This window comes from Girardinichthys multiradiatus, chromosome 8, assembly GCF_021462225.1.
Source record: "Girardinichthys multiradiatus isolate DD_20200921_A chromosome 8, DD_fGirMul_XY1, whole genome shotgun sequence".
NCBI classification, from domain to species: domain Eukaryota; kingdom Metazoa; phylum Chordata; class Actinopteri; order Cyprinodontiformes; family Goodeidae; genus Girardinichthys; species Girardinichthys multiradiatus.
In genome coordinates this window covers 18,489,875-18,512,311 of record NC_061801.1, presented here as the reverse complement: position 1 = coordinate 18,512,311, position 22,437 = coordinate 18,489,875, and the positions used below count along the sequence as shown (strand labels likewise).

At 36.6% G+C, this 22,437-nt stretch overlaps 1 protein-coding gene across 9 annotated transcripts in view; it reads right to left on the bottom strand.

Annotated features, from left to right (window-relative positions):
- mapk10 (mitogen-activated protein kinase 10) overlaps window positions 1-22,437 on the bottom strand; it is a 51,522-nt gene that overhangs the window by 18,837 nt on the left and 10,248 nt on the right. For 4 of the 9 annotated variants that reach the window (XM_047372505.1, XM_047372508.1, XM_047372509.1 and 1 more), the window contains exons 2-8: window positions 13,214-13,302; window positions 11,617-11,683; window positions 9,775-9,944; window positions 4,554-4,683; window positions 4,094-4,152; window positions 3,589-3,727; window positions 306-471 (exon numbers count right to left, since the gene is read on the bottom strand). In XM_047372505.1, the coding sequence (XP_047228461.1) occupies window positions 306-471; window positions 3,589-3,727; window positions 4,094-4,152; window positions 4,554-4,683; window positions 9,775-9,944; window positions 11,617-11,683; window positions 13,214-13,302 (820 nt within the window). Of the gene's footprint in view, window positions 1-305; window positions 472-3,588; window positions 3,728-4,093; window positions 4,153-4,553; window positions 4,684-9,774; window positions 9,945-11,616; window positions 11,684-13,204; window positions 13,303-22,437 lie in introns of those variants that run through there. The other 5 variants (XM_047372511.1, XM_047372513.1, XM_047372506.1 and 2 more) reach the window with 5 other exon arrangements.

The following is a 22,437-nucleotide window of genomic DNA, read 5'->3' as shown; positions in this document are numbered from 1 at the left end:
CAGCAGAGCATTAGAAAGACAGATTATCTAAAGGAAACTCAAAGCCCACAGGCTGTCATTTTAAGTTAGAAGTCTGAATCATAGCAGGGCTGGCATTCAATCATTTCATTATTTTCTGGGGGCTTTTAATCAGTGACTCGCTACTCCAGCACATCAGCTCTTGTGCAATTCAACCAGAATGATGTATTTGTCTTTGCAATGCTTAATGTCTCTTCAGCTGCAAGTGCTATACTCTCTAAACTTTCATTTAGAGTTGTCTGACAGGAATCTGTGATTCTGCAACCACAGTCATTAGCAAGTCTCACCATTTTCTTTGTATCCCATTCCCAGGATGACTTCCGGGGCTCTGTAGTATCGTGTCACCACATACGGGGTCATCATGAAACTGGTGCCTGCGGTTCTAGCAAGACCAAAGTCCAGGATCTTCAGGGTGCAGTCTGACTTCACCACTATATTGCTTGGTTTGAGATCCTGCAAATGGAGAAAAGGTTGTGCAATCTTTGAAATCACTGAAGATTATTTTTGCTGTTGAGGAGAGGCTATATGGAGTGTGCTTAGAGCAGGAAAACAACTACCCCACCAGGTTTTCATGCTTTTCCCTTGGATAACACAATGCATCATTGAAACCTTAAAGTAAACGACTGTTGTGGGTTTTTTTTTTTTATCCCCAAAGGAACATCTCTGAATCTAGCAACAAGTGTTATTGTGGTGGGGACTACCACCACCAAAAGCCAACAACAATAGTTGGTTTCCATGGAGAGACAACAGAAGTAGGCTGTTTTCAGGATGCTGCTGACAGTTGTTAGAATGTTGAAAGATGTTAGCAGTGCTGTTTGATCTCCAAACATCTGAAGGAAGACATTTATTTATCTGGACAAATGAAACACAATTATCTTTGCTTAGATATTCAGAAGATATCTGAAATTCTAAATAAATAACAACTTACTTACGTATGCTTACGTAACTGAATATTTATTGCACAATGCCCTCATTTGTTTATTATTCTATTTCTTTTCAAAACAGCAAATACTGAACTATACTGGATCACAACTGAAACTTTTAGTCTTTGCAACAGACCTACACAAAACAAGCAAATACAACATGTTTTAAATTTAGATGCTAAATGTACCATAGCTTAAAAAAATATCCAATTTGCAAATCTAAAAATAAAATTTTATTGTAAATAAAACAAACAATATTTGCTTCAATATTAGTGTATATATTATGGCCTTCCACTATGATATCAAATTTGGTCATAAATTGTATGTGTTACATATTATTATCTTGTACTGCTTTTCTATGTTTTTATCTTTATTAATTATCTTTTCTCTGGAGGATTTTCCAAAAAGAGTGTGTTCAAGATCAGATTTTTAAACCTGATTTAAGTAACCATTTTTTTTATATAATGAGTTGAATATTTTTTAATGTAAGTTGTTTTTTCTTTCTGTTATGTTGGTAATCAGTACTTTCTGACTGATAGAAAGAGAAAAATTTCTATTCTGAAAATTAAAAAACATAAATACACAGATAAGTAAATGAATAAACCTAAATCCCTTATTCAATGTGAAAATATTATATATGTATCTTTTAGCCTTTTGGATTATATTATACCAAAAAAAGATAAATATTTCCTCACTGACTCAATACAGGTCCTTCTCAAAATATTAGCATATTGTGATAAAGTTCATTATTTTCCATAATGTCATGATGAAAATTTAACATTCATGTATTTTAGATTCATTGCACACTAACTGAAATATTTCAGGTCTTTTATTGTCTTAATACGGATGATTTTGGTATACAGCTCATGAAAACCCAAAATTCCTATCTCACAAAATTAGCATATCATTAAAAGGGTCTCTAAACGAGATATGAACCTAATCATCTGAATCAACGAGTTAACTCTACACACCTGCAAAAGATTCCTGAGGCCTTTAAAACTCCCAGCCTGGTTCATCACTCAAAACCCCAATCATGGGTAAGACTGCCGACCTGACTGCTGTCCAGAAGGCCACTATTGACACCCTCAAGCAAGAGGGTAAGACACAGAAAGAAATTTCTGAACGAATAGGCTGTTCCCAGAGTGCTGTATCAAGGCACCTCAGTGGGAAGTCTGTGGGAAGGAAAAAGTGTGGCAGAAAACGCTGCACAACGAGAAGAGGTGACCGGACCCTGAGGAAGATTGTGGAGAAGGGCCAATTCCAGACCTTGGGGGACCTGCGGAAGCAGTGGACTGAGTCTGGAGTAGAAATATCCAGAGCCACCGTGCACAGGCGTGTGCAGGAAATGGGCTACAGGTGCCGCATTCCCCAGGTCAAGCCACTTTTGAACGAGAAACAGCGGCAGAAGCGCCTGACCTGGGCTACAGAGAAGCAGCACTGGACTGTTGCTCAGTGGTCCAAAGTACTTTTTTTGGATGAAAGCAAATTCTGCATGTCATTCGGAAATCAAGGTGCCAGAGTCTGGAGGAAGACTGGGGAGAAGGAAATGCCAAAATGCCAGAAGTCCAGTGTCAAGTACCCACAGTCAGTGATGGTCTGGGGTGCCGTGTCAGCTGCTGGTGTTGGTCCACGGTGTTTTATCAAGGGCAGGGTCAATGCAGCTAGCTATCAGGAGATTTTGGAGCACTTCATGCTTCCATCTGCTGAAAGGCTTTATGGAGATGAAGATTTCCTTTTTCAGCACGACCTGGCACCTGCTCACAGTGCCAAAACCACTGGTAAATGGTTTACTGACCATGGTATCACTGTGCTCAATTGGCCTGCCAACTCTCCTGACCTGAACCCCATAGAGAATCTGTGGGATATTGTGAAGAGAACGTTGAGAGACTCAAGACCCAACACTCTGGATGAGCTAAAGGCCGCTATCGGAGCATCCTGGGCCTCCATAAGACCTCAGCAGTGCCACAGGCTGATTGCCTCCATGCCACGCCGCATTGAAGCAGTCATTTCTGCCAAAGGATTCCCGACCAAGTATTGAGTGCATAACTGTACATTATTATTTGAAGGTTGACGTTTTTTGTATTAAAAACACTTTTCTTTTATTGGTCGGATGAAATATGCTAATTTTGTGAGATAGGAATTTTGGGTTTTCATGAGCTGTATGCCACAATCATCCGTATTAAGACAATAAAAGACCTGAAATATTTCAGTTAGTGTGCAATGAATCTAAAATATATGAATGTTAAATTTTCATCATTACATTATGGAAAATAATGAACTTTATCACAATATGCTAATATTTTGAGAAGGACCTGTATTTCATAGTTCAAAAATCCTACACTTTAACCTACATGAGCTTTGTAATTTTGCTTCAGTTGAGCTGCCAAAGAGATGCTTCACTGAGATGCAGTAGCATAAACTGGAAACACTGGATCCCATTCGACTTTTCACACATCCTGGATTTCTTGTAGTCTGATCTGCTATGAAATGTAAACAGGCTCTCATATTACTAGCACTATGATCCCTGCCAAAATGTTGTACAAGCAGACTGCAGGCTTTACTACTTACAGCAACAAATTTGAGAGGACACAATCAAAAGCAAACTAAGCAGGTAGAGGAGAAAAAACAGCTGACTGTCTTCTCTTACCCTGTGAATAATGCCGGCTGAGTGCAGATGCTTGATACCACACAACATCTGGTACAGCAGATAGGACATTCTCTCATGGTCAAGCTCCATCTGAATTACCTGGCACAAGTTGGCATCCATAAGCTCCATCACAAGGTACCTGAGGAAGTGAAACATGTGGGATCAGTAAGTGATGATTTGTTTGACATTTGATGAGTTAGCTGTCCACAGATCTCCTGCATTTCAGACATTTCTACATAAAAAACAGCAAAAATAAAGTTCATTGAAGAGGTATAAATCCCTCAGTGGAGAGACTGTTCTAAAAGCAAACACACTCTCATTTATGATTCAGTACGAGAACATGATGCCTCCATCAGCTTTAGGTTACACCTACAGTACTTTCTCTGACAACCCCTGAGTGGCTCTGATCTCACAATTGCTGAACACATAATGGAAAAATAATTTATTATAAAAACAAAGACATTTTTAAAGTCAAAACAAATATCAAGAAAAAGAAGATGCTTACACATCTTGGAATTCCTCTAATGATTTCTGTGGCGTGAAGACATTTAATAAACTGATTATCTGAAAGAGAGAAATCAAATTACGTTAATTATAGAGACTGAACGGTAAAGTGGATGTGAGAAGATAATAACTGCTGTGAAGGACACTGGTGTGGGAGAATGAAATGAACTGAAGTAGTGGGATTGGAGCAAAAGACAGGCTGGTGACAGGGAACAAAGAGAGGAATACAAAGTGTAGCAGTGGGGATTACACTCATCCCTTCAAGTGCTCTTGGCTTCACTCTCTCACTAGTTTGCTGCACTTCTGCAGGCGCAGAGTTCAGCATGGTCACAACATTGCACAGGGGCTAGTGTGCACTTTGTTGCAGAGAGGTCTGGCCAGAAATAGAATCCTGCTGACAGCGGACACGTTTTTTTTTTTTTCTTCCTTTGTTCCAATACAGGAAAAAAACAATAACTTACATTTTTGTGATTGACACATTTCATGAGCACCAACTCCCGATATGCCCTCTTGGCATGGGTCTGGTTCTGAAAGGGTCTGCTCAGCTTCTTTATGGCTACATTCCTGTCCAGGACAGCATCATAGCCCGCACTGCAGAGACAGAGAGAGAGAGAGAGAGAGAGAGAGAGAGAGAGAAAGAAAAAACATAATCATCAGTATTCTTTAAGCATTTATAGCTGGGTGGCTATCTGGAGGAATTTTAGAATGTTGAAGTTATCAGAGTAAAGGAGAGCGATGGACAGTTTATGTCAAACAAAATTAACAGTTCACCCGGATATTAAGATACACTGTATGAAAATGTCTGACATTTAATTAGAGCAAACTTTCACTGTTTTAGGTAAATTAGGATTACAAAAATGATCTATTTGCTAAAGGGGCGAATAATGAGAGTGAGAGATCTTTTTAGAGAAAGTTTTTTGCTGATTAGTTCACAAAATAAAAGTTTACATACTTTAAAGTTCCTATGCCTTTAAACAATTTGAGAAAGTCCACATTATAAGGAGGTGAAATAAATCACTGACGATATCAGACAGGCAACTGTAGACCTCAACATATCTGGTTCATCATTGGGAACAATTTCCAAATGCCTAAAGGTGCAACGCTAATCTGTTTAAACTCCATAGGAATTTCAGACCAACAAACTTTTCAAGGAGACAAGATCTGTGTGTAAGAAATTAACGTATTTTGGTGTGAAATGTGTGTATCAACCCCAGTACAAAAGCAAAATGCTTTGTGAAGATGCTGGCTGAAGCTGCCAAGAGAGTGTTATTATCCAGAATCAAACAAGGCATTTATTGAGGCACATATTGTTCTTGAAAGGCTGCTAAGTGTGGAAAAAGCTAATACTCCAAAAGCAATATCCAAATCCAAAAATCCACATCCAGTTTATTTCTAAAGCCTATTAAAAAACAACAAGTTTGCTCAAAGTGATGTACAAAAAAGAGATAAAACCAAGACATAACAAAATCTTAAAACACAAAAAAGAGCATGTCATCCTACACTGCGGCAAACTGTATTGAAAAAAAAATGTGTTTGTTTTGAAGAGACTTGAAAACAGAAAGTGAAGATGCCTGTCTAATATTTGGCAATATGTTCCAACGTTTGGGAGCCACAACAGAAAAAGCTCGATCTCCTCTAAGTGCCCACGTAAGTCAGAGAGGTACAGAGAAACAAGACAATCAGGATTTTAAAAGTAATTCTGTGGTACAACATGTAAAGAATCAGATTGCAGTTTATGACAGACAAAAACCTTAATTCATGGAGACCTGTCCTTTGGTCTGATAAAACTAAAGTTGAAGTCTTTGGCCTTAATGAGCATAATTACATTTGGAGGGAAAAAATGGGAACCTTGAGAACAACATCCCAACTATGAAGTTATCTGTTCATTCAGTTACTCTGGTAAGCTTTGCAGTAACCTTACCACACAGTTTCTTTTGCTACTAAATTGAATACTGGACCCTCCAAAAAAGAAAAGAATGCCCAGTGATAAAGACAAACAAAACAGAATTTGGACTTCATTTAAAGTCAGCATTCAATTGCAAACAACCTAAAGAACTGAGGAAATTATGTGCTTGACACACAGAGAGCAGAAGGATCACACTTTCCTTCACACTGAAGCAAAAACGTGAACAAGTAAAACCCCAATTGGACACAATAATAAAACAGGTTAAAACAAAACGACAAAATGGGCCGATGCTTTTATGTAAATATATATAAAATGGTTATTTTTGTACCACGTCATCAGGCTTACCACTCTTGCATGCTGCATCATAAGGACATTCACTTTAATTTTGCCTTCATATTTCAAGATGATGCTACACAAATATGTGGCAGCACAGTCAGTAAGTGAAGACAGGGCTGAACATAGCCCTGACCTTATTGGTGTGTCACATCTCACTCCAGTCTCCACTCGAAATCTGGGATCCCTGCTTATTCAAACATGTGCCAGGACTATATCAACAGCTGAAAACACAGGTGTTGTTTCTTGTTTCATGTCCAGGAATTATATTACAGAGAATTATTTTCCATTTATCTATTCCTTTTTTCGACAGCTAGAGGGTAGAGAAGGAAATATATATATTTTTTTCCAAATTTGTTCCCTTATTTTATAACATAATTAGACACCCATATGAGAGAAGAAAAATACTTTTACAGAATTCCAGCAAAGAGTGGCATCTTGGGGTCACCAAGTCTACATAAAATCTACTTAGTCTTTTGTACACTTCAGTATTTGAACTTAATGTCTGTGACAAATTGACAGTGTCAGAGTTTCAAAATATTTCTCCCATTTTTAATATCTAATTCAAAAAATCTTAAACTAATTGATTGGCTGTTTTCATTTCAAAAACACATCCACATCCAGGAAAGTGTGTCATAACTGGTTGGTGATTTGCTAGCTTAGTGCTACCCTGACTCCTGAGACCTTTTATATTTGAGCTCCTTGCAGCCCTTTATGTTGACTTTCACAGAACAGGTGTAGAGAAAACTAAAGTGTAAAAATGTCATATAATATTCTGTATGTTTCTCTGTATAGTCTCCCTTTGATGCTGTAAAGGGACTTTCAGTGCATTTTTATGGTCTTGAACACAACATGCTGAGTGGAATGTACTGTGGTTTTTATGTCTCTGAGGACAATGCATACCATGGATTTATAAAAGCATTTATCCAATAAGGATTTCAGCAACTCATCACTTTTCTAGATGAGTGAAAGGTGATGTCATGACCAGCTAAACTACTTAAAGTCTTGATCCATCTTTAAGATCCTTGTATGAAAGCTCCTACTGAATAAGCACGTGTAGAGAGCAGCTGGTTAACTAGCCATTAAGCTTTATGATGTTCAAACCAAAAGTCTAAGTTTATGAAGTAAGGAACAACTTTTTTCCCCACATGATTAATTGGAACTGCAACAACATATGTTGCAAGGTGAACTATCAATGAGTCAATTTAAAATAGAGAGAAAAAAATGCTAGAAAAAATGCTTAGCGCTTTAGCAAACTGCTCAACATAAAAACATCAAAAAGCAAGACATGCTTAATTTAAGACTCTATATGAATATGTCCACAAAATATCTGTCACTGTCCACAAAACCCCATACCACGCATCCACAGCAATTGAAGACAAATAATCTCGAATTGGACATCTCTACATGAGTTTTTTAACAGTATGTTTAGCCGCAACAACATTTATTTATTTTTTTTATTTAACTTTTTAAAACAGAAAAAAAGTCAGCGAAATTGAGCCTGGCTCACCATAATTGTTATTTTTGATCAGGTTCCTGTTCTGCAGAACATGAAAATACACATATATCCAACATCACATTAGTATACACAGAAAAACAACAGGGACCAATTTACATTGTGAGAGAGACAGAATTACATGGCAGCCACCTATTGGCCAGCCATTGGCAGAATAAGTCTTAATAGAAAGAATGTTTTTCCTTATTTGCATGTTTTCAGGCTATATTAGAATAAATCACCTGATTGCATAAGCAAAGCAGAATGTGTCCTTGCTGACTTAGAGATAATCTTTCTGATCTGTCTGCATGTTGCTTATCTGAGGCTAGCTGTTGGAACTGAGTCAGACAGATGTTTATGTAAATGTGATTATGTCACCCATCCGAGGATTGCACTGAAGATAATCAACAATCTTTTTTTTTATCACCATGTTGGAATCAAACAGTTATTCCAACTTATACCAAAACACATGCTGGTATTTTGTAGAATATGGATTAATGCATCTATAAACATCTGAATAAGACAAGTTTCACACTTGATGTCTCTAATCAGTCCTTGGGATTTTGTCTGACATAGTGCTGGCGATGTCACTACCACAGCTATGGACAAAGTCAAGCAGAACACAGCCGAGCAGGTTCACTTCGATGTGCTCTCTGTGCCATTGATGTCTAAAACATCCTCCAAATGTGCACAATCTCAGCATTAGCATCAAACGCCTCCTCAAGCAACCTTGCAACTACAAAGAAATATTTTTTGAAGAAAAGAGCTGAGGGCAAAAGGAAACAATATTGTAAGGGCACGTGGAGGGCAAAGGTGTTGAGAGCCAGTGAGCATTTAAAGCTATATTAGACATGCTAGAATGAAACACGTCAACTCGGATCATGAGTATGAAGGTTTCTGAGAGATTGTATATCAGCACAATGACACAGCATTAACATGAACATGAGTTATGGATGTGTTTGGTGGGTGGACAGAGACAGTGAGAGGCATTTCTTTAAGTGGAGCCTTGGCAGCCGTTCCACTGCATTCTGACAGGGAAGGCGTGAGGTGAATTATAATGGAAGCAGACTCCCTCTGCATCTGGGTTAAGGATTCATAAGGAGACCGTTCTGCTAGACCCTTATGATCCATTCATTCACAATGCAAATAGAAGATACACTATAAGCTTACAGCTCACACCTGAGACAGAATTTATAACAGAAATTGTGACCTTGAGCTCCATAAAGAACATATTTTAAATTTTCTATATTCTTATGAAAAATAGATGGGGTACAAACTATTCTACCCCATCAGCAGCAATACATTTTAGCTGTGTAATATAATATGTTTTATAAAAAACAAAATCTGTATTTTATCTCTTGAAATGAATATTCACAAACATAAACTATTTCTCTACTGTTGCAATAAAAAATTATCTTTAAAATCTGGATTTTTTTGTAAAATAATCAAAATATAAAACAAGATTTCTGGCTTGTTTCATATTCTGATTCTACAAACAAGCTTTCTTACATTTAAAAGCATTATTAATAACCATGAAATAATTCAGAGAGCATTGAATAATCTTTTAAATCAGCTGTTTAAAATTTTCATTTAAAAAACTTCAGAAATAATTGAAAATGCCTACCATTAAAAGACTAAAACGATATGTGTGTCTAAATTACTATTAATTTAGAGAGCTGGCTTTTATCCTATTTCTGGGCCAAAAAGTTGAAAGTAGGGTTCATAAACATTGGGCCAGTATGAAACCAAACCCCCCTCAAAATCACTATTTTTCATCGATTTCTTTTCATCTGCTAAAGCAATAAACTGCAGAACAACGAGACAAACAGTAAAACTGAGACAACCCAAACATTAAATATTACACAGAGCCTCATTAAACAGCTATTTGCTGATGCTATTTGAATTAGGACAAAAAAAACAAAAAACAAAGGCACAGCTGTGAACTTACCAGACAATTCCCTGAGCTCCAGAACCAATGGGCTTTAAATTCTGGTAACGCTTTAGAACTGTGAAGGTGGAGTCTCCCACTTCCACGCTGTAGAACTGGTTGTCCACTTTGCTTTTGCTCATGTTGTAATATTTGGCAATATATGACACATCCACTTGTTTTCCAAAACCCTGAGCAAGGCAAATACAGCACAGTAGTGATGTTAATCTCACCGAAAGAGAATGGTGGGGTATAAATTTACAGCAGAAAATCACATGTACAATCAGGAAAAAAGTAAATAAAACACATGTAAATTAGAATTGTTATACATATTTAAGAATTCAGCATTTAAATAGTTTTAAAAGGTAAACCAGATAGCTTTTATGGTACAATATTCCATGTATTTCTGTTTACAAGCACACCAGGTGGTAGTAAACAGAAATACACAAGGTAGCATACGATAAAGCAAATGTTTAATGGCAGAAGCTGTAGAGCTGCCGTCTGAAAAATAACTTATTATTGAGCATTTTTAAGCATTTAGGATGTTTCATGGTTTTCTTAAATACATTATGTTTTAAATCCTCTGAACAGTTCAGTTGGATTCAGATCTAGGCATTCCCTCAGCGTTTTTAGTAGTAAATTTTCTATAACAATGCAGAGGTTCATCATTCTGTTAAAAGGCTATCAGGTTAACTTCTGCTTTTACACAGATGGCAACATATTGTCTTCATGTCGTGTTTAATATCATTCAGATGAAAAGTTGACACTATAACACTACAAGCCATATTTCTATTTCATAGTCACAACATTTTACACCAATAGTTGCAAAAATCACCCCCAGCTATGAAAATATAATACTGAAGACTTCTTTCAACAGAAAAAAACAGCACTTGAGGTCTAAATATGCTAGGGTATTCTAAGAATTTATCCTAATATGTCCCCAGATTGAATTATCGTGTTCCTCGATGTTTTGTACAAAGTCCAATTCTATTTTCTATATACAAGCCACCTTTGGGCTTTATTATCTCAAAATATGTCTCTGCGCTGATGACATCTATATTTATCAATACATTTAATTACCTACAGATGTTACAGGCTTGTCTTGAAGACATAATGAAGACATTAAGAATTGAACTACTTTTTTGTCCTAAAAATTAAGAGATTCATGATCCAATCATATAGTCACTCTTAAGGAAATTGTGTTGGTATTTGGTATCACTAAAAAATCCTTGGCGTTGTTTGTGAACAGGACCTATTTTCCAGGTCATATTAAGCAAGTCACCTGTGTTTAAAAACACGTACAGCAAATCAACCAATCATGTTTGAACACGTTTTTCTTTAAAAAAAACATATTTTTAATCAACTGTCTTGCCTGACTTGCCTGTCTTACTTTTGTTGTTTTTTTAAACTTAAAATTTTTGCCTCATTGTGCTTTAGTTTATTTTGTCTACATGTTTATCTTTATTTTACTTTGTGTAACATCAGCAGTTTTATCCTTTATATTTTCTAACTATCTTTATTTCAGTGTTTTTCTATCCCTTGTGTGCTTATCTTGTTAAGCACGTATGGATCCAATTATGTTTAAAAAAAGCTTACATGTACTTACAAACCTTTCCTTTCTCTGCCTAAAGAGCTCTAAGAGCTCTATTTCTAAAGATATATATATTTAGATAATGGTAGCAGTGTTCAAGAGAAAGAAGGACAACAAATCCTTAAAAAGGGTTTTATCTCTAATATTTTAAGCCAACTGGGATTTGTGTTTAAGGATTTAAAGGTACACTTTGTGAAAAATCAGTTGCTGCCCAAAGGAACGACGAATTCTGCCAGAAAATAGAACAGAATATCTGGCCATTAGTTTGTTACCTTAAGTTCATGTGCACTTGGGTTATGTAGCGGGACAATGATCCAAAGCACAGCAGCAAATCCACCTCTGAATGGTTCACAAAAACCAAAAGGAAGATTTTAGAGTGACCTAGTCAAAGTGCAGACCTAAATCTAATTGAGGTACTGTGGCATGACTTTAAAAAGGTCATTTATGCTCAGAAAAACCCTCCAGTGCGGCTGAATTAAAACTATTCTATTAAAAAGAGTGGGCCAAAATTCCTCCACAGCAATATAAAGGATTCTTTGGCAGTTTTTTCCCCATTACATAATGAAATCATTATATGAAAATTGTCTTTTATAGTGTATTGGATTATCTTTGCCAATCAAAATTTGTTGGATGATCTGAAACACAATAAAGCAAAAACACAAGAAATCTCTGAGGGGGCAAATACTGTTTTCAAAGTCAGTCAGTCAGTCAGTCATTTTCTACCGCTTATTCCATAGTGGGTCGCGGGGGAGCTGGTGCCTATCTCCAGCAGTGTATGGGCGAGAGGCAGGGTACACCCTGGACAAGTCGCCAGTCCATCGCAGGGCAATTGTTTTCAAAGTGTTATATGTTATTAACTTTCCTGTATCATTCTATTCTGAAAATTACCACAAACTGTTTATGTTTTTGAGCCTATCAAAGTAGTTCTTAAGAAACAATTTATTTTTTCAAATGAGACTACCTATACTCAAAATTAATACTGCCTGTTATATTTTACTGCAAAGCAACAAAAACATAGCAGAACATGGAAAACCCATATTAACTATGATATTACATCAGTGCCACTAATTGCTTCTCTAAGATAAAGACATTATTACATCATTATGCACGCAATATTTAAGCTGTAATTACTTGTGCGGAGCAGGCATGGAAATAGTGGCACAACAAAATGATAATTACATTAATTACAGACTATAATTACACCTTTGCTCACAAACCAAACAGAGCCACACTGCTGGGTACAACTGCGTAAGATCAGCCTTAAAAATTAGAGCCAGGAAAATTCATGTAATGGCAGCAATGTAGGAAAACTATGATCTGATTTTTATTTTTTTTTTTACATTTAGAAGTACCAGCACTGACTGTTAAACACTCAGATAACATGCAGGTGCAACGCAACAAAGCATGCAAAGTTCCTGAGCAATTTGAGCTACAGTGAAGGGGTCAGTCGTAGCCCTCACACACATACTGGATATATGGATTGTGGGGTTTCAAAATGAGTTTGGCATTTAAGCTATAAGAGGTCAATTGGAGGCTGGTAATTAAGCCCCGCTTTAGACAAATGTCTCAGCTAATGATAAGCACTTGAGGTATTGAACTTTAGTGGGAAATTGGGTCTAGACTAGAAATAGTTTTGCATAGTTAACTATAAAGATAAGGCTAAAAGCTCTTTGTCTTCTCTTGTCTGCTCTTGGATTTCCCTAAGGAAATATATAGCTATTCAGGCTATTATGTAGGATTTTGTTTTTGCATTAAATGTGAATGTTTGTGAGAACCAGTCACTGTAGAACCTTATCAGAAACATAGCACCAGCAAAACACACAGCAAATAAGGGGAAATGGAAGGGAATGAATACTGTACCTTTTTTACCTGTAAGGAACACACACCTGACAAAAGGCTATCTTTACATCCAGGACTGGTTGGCTGCAGTTATATAAGAAATGTCTGCTCATAAATACCTGGAAGACACACAAATAGGGAAGAAGCAGAGTCAGAGAGGGAGTACAGAGGACATGAGAGGCAGAAAAGTGCAAATATCTGTACTGAAATTATTCCCATGAGGGAGGGCAAAAAGGCAGCCTCCAAACATGAGCTGTAGTTTTATAAAAAAGGAAAATATTTGCACCTTCATTGGGATCAGCTTTACATTAACATGCAAAACAGCAGCTAAACTCATTGTTGGGCATCTGTGAAACTAATTCTGTGGAAAGTTGTCTTCGCAGTCTCTCTCTGATGTGGAACTGAATCCCTCAGGAACATTCACAACTGTTTTCTCTCTCCTCTCCGTCCCCATCTTTCACAATAAAAATGAGAAATACACCAAGTCACCGCCACCCACTCCCCTATAAATATAAACTGACTAATATATCATTTCCTCATCAGAGAGCAACCCCGCATGACTGCAGTAATCAATGTCTTTCACCCTGCAGAGGATGGAGATAAAATGCAAACTTGGAGCTATTAAAGAAAAAAATCTGAACAATAAGGTCAATTAATGACTTGTTTCATGTGCAGTAAAACCGGCCCAATTAGAATATCTCTAAATCTTATTACTTATCTATTTTCTGCTTTCTTCCATTTCTGTCTTAAAACCTTTGAAAAATGGCAAAGCAGCACTTTAAAACACACAGGAATAATTGCATATTTATGAACAAGATGGAAAATAATACATGGCTTTACTTTTTTTTTTTTTTTAATACCTCATGTGTAGTGTACATTTGTACTCAGCAAGTAGTTTGAGATTTGTCTCAACCAGATTTGAACATCTAGAGACTGAATTGTTGGCCATTCTTCTTTGCAAAAATTAAAGAGCAAGCTTAGAACATCTGAACATCAATTAGCCACAAACAGGTCTTTAAGCTCCATCCATCATCCCATCAACTATGACTAGCTTCCCTATTCCAGGTGAAGAAAATCGACCCCACAGCATGATGGTCCCACCACTATGTTTTCACCGGTGTTTTCAGGTTGATATACAGTGTCAGTTTTCCACCATGCATGAAGGCCCAAAAGATAAATTTTGGTCTTATCTGACCAGAGCCCACCCCTCTTGCACATGTTCACTGCATCACCAGCAGGGCTTGTAGTAAACTATAATTATAATTTCTAGCATAGCAAACAGTAGTGTTGTTTTTGCTACTCTTCTAAAATAAATTGCGGAGTAAAAAAAATATATATGTTATTTTAAACATACATTTTAGTTTTTAAACAAATTTTCCAACTTTTGGTGTAGGGTTTAAGCATGCGACTATGTGCAGACGCTGTACTCCTCGATGCGGTTGTCCCAGGTTCAAGTCCTGAACCTGGCAACCCCCTGTCTTTACCCTCTTTCCTGTCTGCTTACTTTTGAAAAGATGAAAAATAAAGGCCTCTAGTGCTGCAAAAAAAAAGATTTTAAATACAATTTCAGTAAAATATGTAGTCCAGTACATGTCCCCCTTTTATGATTATAGGGTTAAATTATATCAGTTTTTGAGCTAATTATGTAATAACCTTTGACAGTAAAAACCTTTTGATAGTGGTGTACCAAGTTACCATTTTACTGGCTGGTTATTACTTCATTGGCACATCATTAAAACCATCTTCTGGAAAATTTAACTGTGTAACATATTTACGTCACATAACCACTGTTCTCTTTCTAAATTCAAGCAGTAGTGATCTAACAACCAATTGCTGTACGCAATAATTAATTAAATATTTCTCTATACATTTAAATATCCATTTACATATGTAATCAAATAACCAATATTCTAAACAAGGATTTTGAGCAACGAAAAATTCTCAAATTGGCTCTTGCAACTATAAGTAGGGAAAGAGAGTGCTGCATAGTGCATATGCTTAACCACACGATGTCATCAGCTCTACCTATTTCTTGAGCCAAATGCACTAAAACAGCAAAATAATATTTTATTTACAAAAAAATTAACTTTTATGCATTATAACATTATTGGCAGTGGTTAGTACATTTTTAAAAGATCTTTAATTGCTACAGCAACAACATAATAACTAATTTGGTTATTGGCAAATGTATTATTGGCTTTTTTCACATTTAAATGGCCAAAATTATTATTTTATTGGTGTGCATTATATTGTTGGACCGTATTACATTTCTAGAAAGCTACAAATCTTGCAACCATAATGTTCATGTACACTAACTATATTATTTTAATTTCATCTCATGCTTGAGTGACACTTTGTTTATTAACGCCTCTCTTCCCTCATAGACTGGCCCATCTGTATTCACCTGCTCTTTTGTGATTTGTGTGTCATCCACATCTCACAACAGGCAATGCCCAGATCTGCCTACCAATGGAGCAGTAGCTCATTCTCCAACCTGAAGGTGAAAGGTTGGAAGACTTCACATCCAGAATGGATTGGATACTCTGTAAGATGTTTCATTTGTTTCAACTGAGGTAAAACCAGATTTAATGATTTTCTTCTGGAGTTACACCTCCTACTAAACCTTTAGGATCATATCAATGTGTTAAACAAAAACCCAATCCCGGTAGTTTTAATCTCAACAAGAAAACATTACATGTCTAAAAAACCTTACATATTGTGGAAAAAGAAGATTACATAAAGCAATCCAGGCAGAATCAATGACACTACTAATGCTGTCAATGCAAAATATAGCTAAGTTGTTAAAACATAAATGTTCCAACACAAAGTATTTGATACCCCATATTTTCAAACCATCTTATGCAGGAATGCACAAATAGCTGTAAGCCTTCAAGAAGTCTAGAAAGCCCCTATGCCTCGTTCAGAGTCTGTTGAGGGTGGAGGGTGTCCAGTCTTGTCAAAATCTTTCCTACAGAGCTTGTGAGGGAATACTTTTTCCAGCTTATACAAAGGAAAGCAACCGTTATCTGTTAGTCAGGAGGTCTTGTACCCGATACCCATCTGATGTTGTACAGTTTAACAACATCCATGGCATTTAGAAACTCAGGGTATCTGCAAGCATTCCTGTTATATGTCTGCTTCAACAAGCATTTATGTTTGTGACTTAAGTCATAAAGTTGTTTTTTAATCATACCTTTTTCATTATGTAAGTGTTTAACTCTGTGATTAGCTAACAAATGCATAATACTGTAAACAATCAAAAAATGGCAATAAATATCCTACTTAACATCCATCTATGTTGACATTTTGGTGTGTCAGTCTGAGGCCTATCTATTATTTAAGGGGACCATTCATGTTGAAAGAAACAGAGATCAACACATAGTTTGTCCCTATTTCTAACAGTTTCTAACACATTAGCCTTGCAACCAGGTATAAAACAAGTTTTTGCAGCATCAGTGACTATATTTACATGGTGATTTTTAGCAAACATAGCTTTTATTGTGAAGGAAAGGCAAATGGGTCCATTTGGCTGAAGAGTGATAAAATATTTTCTCATAAGTTTGGATAATTTTCCAAACCTTTTGCAAAATTTTTAATTGCAAATGAGAGGATGTACTTTCACAGTTCGGTCTAAGTAGGAGTATCTCAAACTTTCTGTATCACCTCACTCCACCAGTCCTACAGCAGGTAGACTCAGGCTGACCTTTGAAAAAAGTAGCAAATGCATGCTATCTGGGTTTCACAAGTAGTAAATATGTAGAGTAATATAACATTAAAAGGGAAAAGGGAGGGACTTTAAGGACACCCAGTCAATAAATCATTTACAGTCCATCACTTAATTATAGTGACTTCACAAAGCCTCTGTATATTTGACGAAACATCACTGTCACCACTTGGACCGGCGGGACACTTGCTGATAATCTGACTCATCAATACTAAATCAGTTTTAGTGGCAAGAAAGGGCAAAGATCTTTAGCCATCTGTGTACACAGCATCGGACAACAGTACAGACAAGACCAGAAAGAGACTATTGTTTTTTATGTGATTATAAAACATATGGGGTATTTACTAAATACAAACTATAAGACAAAATGCCTAATCTATCCAAATTCAAACTATGTAAAACAAGAAAAAGGCCAGAATGGCTGCATAAATGTACAAAATTTTCTTTGGAATGCAAAGCACATTCCAAAGGAAATTTACACCTATCAGCACTCCTGTTAAAAAATACTTGAAAAGAAATCCTACATTAAGAAAGAAATTGATAAATGATTCAAATACTAAAGGTTACTGCATTTACTCTTTACTTTTTAAGATGATCAGAATGCCTAAAGATTTTTCATTACTACCGTATGATTTTTGCATACACTAAATATGATAACGAAGCTGATTTCTGTCACCCACTCTTCAAAATGGGAAAGACGAGAAAACATGCCATTCAAGTAAGGCAGAATTGGTTTGGCATTCCTAAGTAAAGGGAAAGGACATGAGGAAATACATTCCTGCCTAAACATCCCCTTATCTACAGTCAAAGTGATAAAGAGAAAGTTACAAATATTTTTAACTGTTGAGGAAAAGGCTGGATGAGGACCCAAGTTGTTCTTACTATGCACAGTGAGGAGGATATTAAGGTGGTAAAAACATCTCTAAAGCTTGCTGTCAGAGAAAAGAGTAGCATTAAGGGGTGACCAGGTTTTCATGACAACAATTTCTGTACACATTGTTACCTGGGGTGTCAAAAACCTTATAAGGGCCAGTGTCCGTTAATTAGTAAGAAAATCTCATCTGGAGGTTTATATGAATATGTGCTCAGTGTTTTTAGTCCTTTTTTTAAACATGAGCTTCAGTAAGAGAGTACTTGGTGGTGGAGTGCCTCAGAGCTCTGTTTTTGGCCCCATCCAATTTTCACTGAATTTGCCACCACTTGATGATTTACAGATCTACTGTATTTGCCCATTCAAGCTCGCAGTTCTGCTTCAACTCTAGATGGGGATCAATTATTAAGGAAGGTGAAAAAAATCTCCAAAGCTCATTGTTAGGGAACTGCATGAAATAGTGGCAACTTGTGGTATCCATAACAACCATTTACCCTATTTGTAATGCGGTACACATCTTTAACAGAAGTACCAATAATAGTTGAAGGCTCTCTTTGAAACATATTTTTCATCTCTGTAAGGACAATGTTTTGTGAATATGTGCCTTCATTAAGATAGAATAAAATCTGTCGATATTAGCCAGCAACTGTGACTGAGAAGAACAAAGTCACAACTGGCCTTGCTACTTCCCACAGCTTAACATTATGAACAAGAAAATGGATGACTGCAATGTTTTTCGAAATAAGTCAAACCAATCTGAGAAATTATCAAGAGGAATCAATCACTGAGAAGAAGACAAAATAAAAGTCATGTTAAATCTTTCTTCCATAGTACCTTACCTCCAGTGAACTCACCCAGTAAAATGAAAGCAGCAGATTCTGTGCTGTTTATCCAAGGCTCTCATTCTGCTGATGGCGGTCATGGTTAAAATGCTGCTCTGGTTGTAGCTAGGCCTACACTCAGCAGCCTTTCTCAAAATACCAATTTATCAAGTTGGCTACATATAGCCATCCATAAAGGCTGAATGAAAGGTAGGGAAAAAACAGCTTGGGGTTGCTTTTGTAGGCTCATCGTAATACAAGACACCATTACAAGAAAGTGGTGGGTTGCATACATCCCATATTTGCAAAATAATTTAAGTAATTGCCTCTTATAAATAAATAAACATTAAAAAAATGACAAGACACTGGGGCCTTTTCTATGCTGTTTATTCAAAACATGTTTTTATTTCATATGTTGTGCATTGTAATACTCTTCATATCCCTTGAACCTTTTCTATTTTGTCATATTACAACCACAAACTTCAATCTATTTTATCTTTTTATTAAAGTAACAGACCAAAGCACTGGGTAAAGTATAGTGAAAGGAGACTTACAAATGTTTTTTTTATTAAAATCTGAAAAGTGTGGTGTGCATTTCTATTGTCCTCTTTACTTTGATACTCATCAACATAATATAATGCAACCATGGCCTTTACAAGTCAGAGCCTGTCTGAGTGTAACTGGATCTCAATATAAATCCAGCTGTTCTGTAAAGGCCTCAGGGGTTTGTTAGAGAGCATTAGTGAACAAACATCATCGTGAGGACCAAGAAACTCAGCAGACTGGTCAGTGACAAAGTTGTGGATACGTTAAAGGTCTGAATATCTCATGGAAAACTGTTCAATCATTTGAAAATGAAAGGACAACTGCAAAATTACCAAGACATTGTTGTCCACCCAAACTGATTGGAGGGGCATTAATCAGAGAAGCAGCCAAGAGGCTCATGATTGTTCTGAATGAGCTCCAGAGATTCACAGCACATGTGGGAAAACCTGTTGACAGGACGGTGATTAGTCATGCTTTCCAGGAAGAAAGCCATTATTGAAAGAAAACCATAAAACCTTTCCCATAGGGGACACTTAACATACAGAAGAACATGTTCTCCTCAGATGAGACCACATTAACGTTTTTGTTTCTTTTATGTGGTGGAAAACTAATACTGCAGATCACCCTGATTATGAATCTGCAGCAAGACTGGAAAAACGAATGTTCACAAATGCTCCATATCCAATCTTAATCATCGGTTCAATCAGTTCTACTAAGTTTTCATTCATGGGGGTTGAATACATATGCACCCCAAAAGTGTAAGAACCATGTAGTTTTCTTTCCTATTTACAATTATGCTCTACCTTGTGTTTCTATTGCATAGAATCTCAATGAAATACAATGAAGCTTTTAAGTGAAATGGGTCTGAATGGGTTTGCATATCGCTATAATAATTTTCCCAAAAGACAAGCATTTACAAATGTTAGTTAATGTGTGCAATACGTCCCTATAAAAGAATAGTTCCTTGATCCACTGTCAGATTACTGATAGAATGCAGGATTCTTATAAATTTTAATTAGAGCATAACAAGCAAAAATCTCAAAATATGGAACAGGAATGTATTAATTATACTTGTTTGTGTCATTTTTAAACTAAACTAAAAAAGGATGTGATCAGATAAAAGCAATTTTTGAGTCTGTATTTGGCATAGGACACTGGTAGCTTGTAGTTTTGTTTCTGCTGTTGGCGAAAATAAAAAATATTACCCTGTATATTTCTGATATGTGAATATTGTCAAACACCCTGCCAGTGCAGCCTTGCTATATGATCCAAACTGAGATAAACTGCCAGCAACAGTGACAGCTTTACAGGAAGTGTTGGAAGTGGTGGGAGTGAGTTGGCAGATGTAAGAAGCATTAGCAGGAGGTTGATAAATGCTCTTGATGCAGCATCAACGAAAACTTGTTGATTAGATTATATTTAACACAACGGTGGCAAACTAAAGAACTGTAACAATATTTGTGCTTTTTAAACTTATTCATATACATTGATTGGTTTTAATGCAATCCAATATTAAATTCTGTAACCTTTGACAGCTCCTTTCTCTTGGTGACACTAGGAAGACATTGGCAAATAACTTTTGCATTGTAAGAAGTCTGATTTGAAGCAGTTTCACTAAACACTTTCAAAGTTTCATAGTCACTGACTGTTGCATCAGAATCTAAAAAGCTGTGTAACTGTACGATGAAGAGGATTCGGACTCAGCAGTATAGATTATATGGTAAAAGTGCCAATTTGCACTGCCATGCCCTGTTTAGTGAAATTAACTGTTCACGTCAATTTTTGCAGCCGACTTGGAGCCTGAGTCATTGTGCCAATTAAGAAGCCCCCATAAGGCCACTCTAAGACCATGAAACTGCTGTGCCATTCGTTGATAGAAATCATGAACATCTGGGCCAAGATGGTTATTTTAAGGACCAGATTGCTGAGTGACAAGACATGGAAACAAACTTAGTCACTATGAAAGCAGAGTCAGAATACAAAGCTGTCATGGTATATGGAAAGATATGCAACATCAAACACCAGTTTAGCTCAGAAACCCTGACCTAAATGCACTTATCTTCTTCACAGACCCAAAAGCAAATCCTCAGCAGAATAAAGACTGCTGGAGAACGGATCTAACAACTTAATTATAGAGAAAGCAAAGAACCGGAGGAATGAAACTGAAGAAGAACAAGTGGATCAGGAGGTAATGCATTAGGTTCTCTTAAATAAACTAAACCATAAGGTGGTGTTCTCAAATATTGTCACCTTTGGTAAGAATATGTAAAAAGCCTTAAAAGATGGTAATAGCAAGCGTGACAGAGTTGACATCAAGGAATTAGTTCTAATAGCCTTAAAATAAATTATTTTACTGCAAACAATGTAGAAAAAATTAACCTTTGATATGAGGTCAGAACCTCACCTTAAGAAATAATTGTTTTTAACAAAAATCTCTGGTGCGGCATATATTGACACAATAACAATTCCTATAAAATAAATGTTACTGTAGCATTTTTGAGAACTTTCGAATAGTAATCCTTAAATTCTTCTTTCCCTGGGGTATAAATATAACTTGACACACTATTATTATTAAGTCTTTAGGACTTAGGAGTGATGCCATAAAAAAAGTTTTTTCTTTTTCCTTGAAATAACAAATGTAAGCTTACAGAATTTGCAAAACTCCTGGTGGGTCTGGCATGAAACAAAGGATGAATAAGCAGAAAAGTATCTAGCGCCTCTGCTAAGTACGGCAGGGTCCCCAAGTGTCTGAAATATTGATTTATTTTAATGTATTTTACATATCTGTGCCAATAATTGTGGATGGTGTTTTACTGTTGTAAAATTGTACAGCTGATAATTATTGGGACCCCAGCAAAATGAAAGGCCAGTATGAACTTTTCTGGAACTTTCAAAATAAATCGCATTAACCTACTTCCAGCACAGCCAGGAAAAGGGGTAACAGCGGACTTCCTGTGACATCACTGTCCGAATAAAATCACCGCTTTTGCAACCGGCTGACCTCTTCCACACGGGTCCCCAGAGGAACTGGACGGAGGGACACAGCGCGCTAATGTCTCTTTGCTGGCAAACAGACATAATTCTCCAAAATGGATCCAAGAGTGTCATGCGATCATACGCACTAAGTTAAGTAGGAATGAATTGCTGTTTGTGTCTCCAGTATTCATTCATGAACGGGGGTAATTAAGGTACAAGCGTGGCTTGACTTTCTCTCTGAGGTCTACAGAAGCAAACTGTGTTCCAGAGAGTTCCCAGCAGTGACCCTGTCTCTACAACGTCGAGTGGAGCAGTT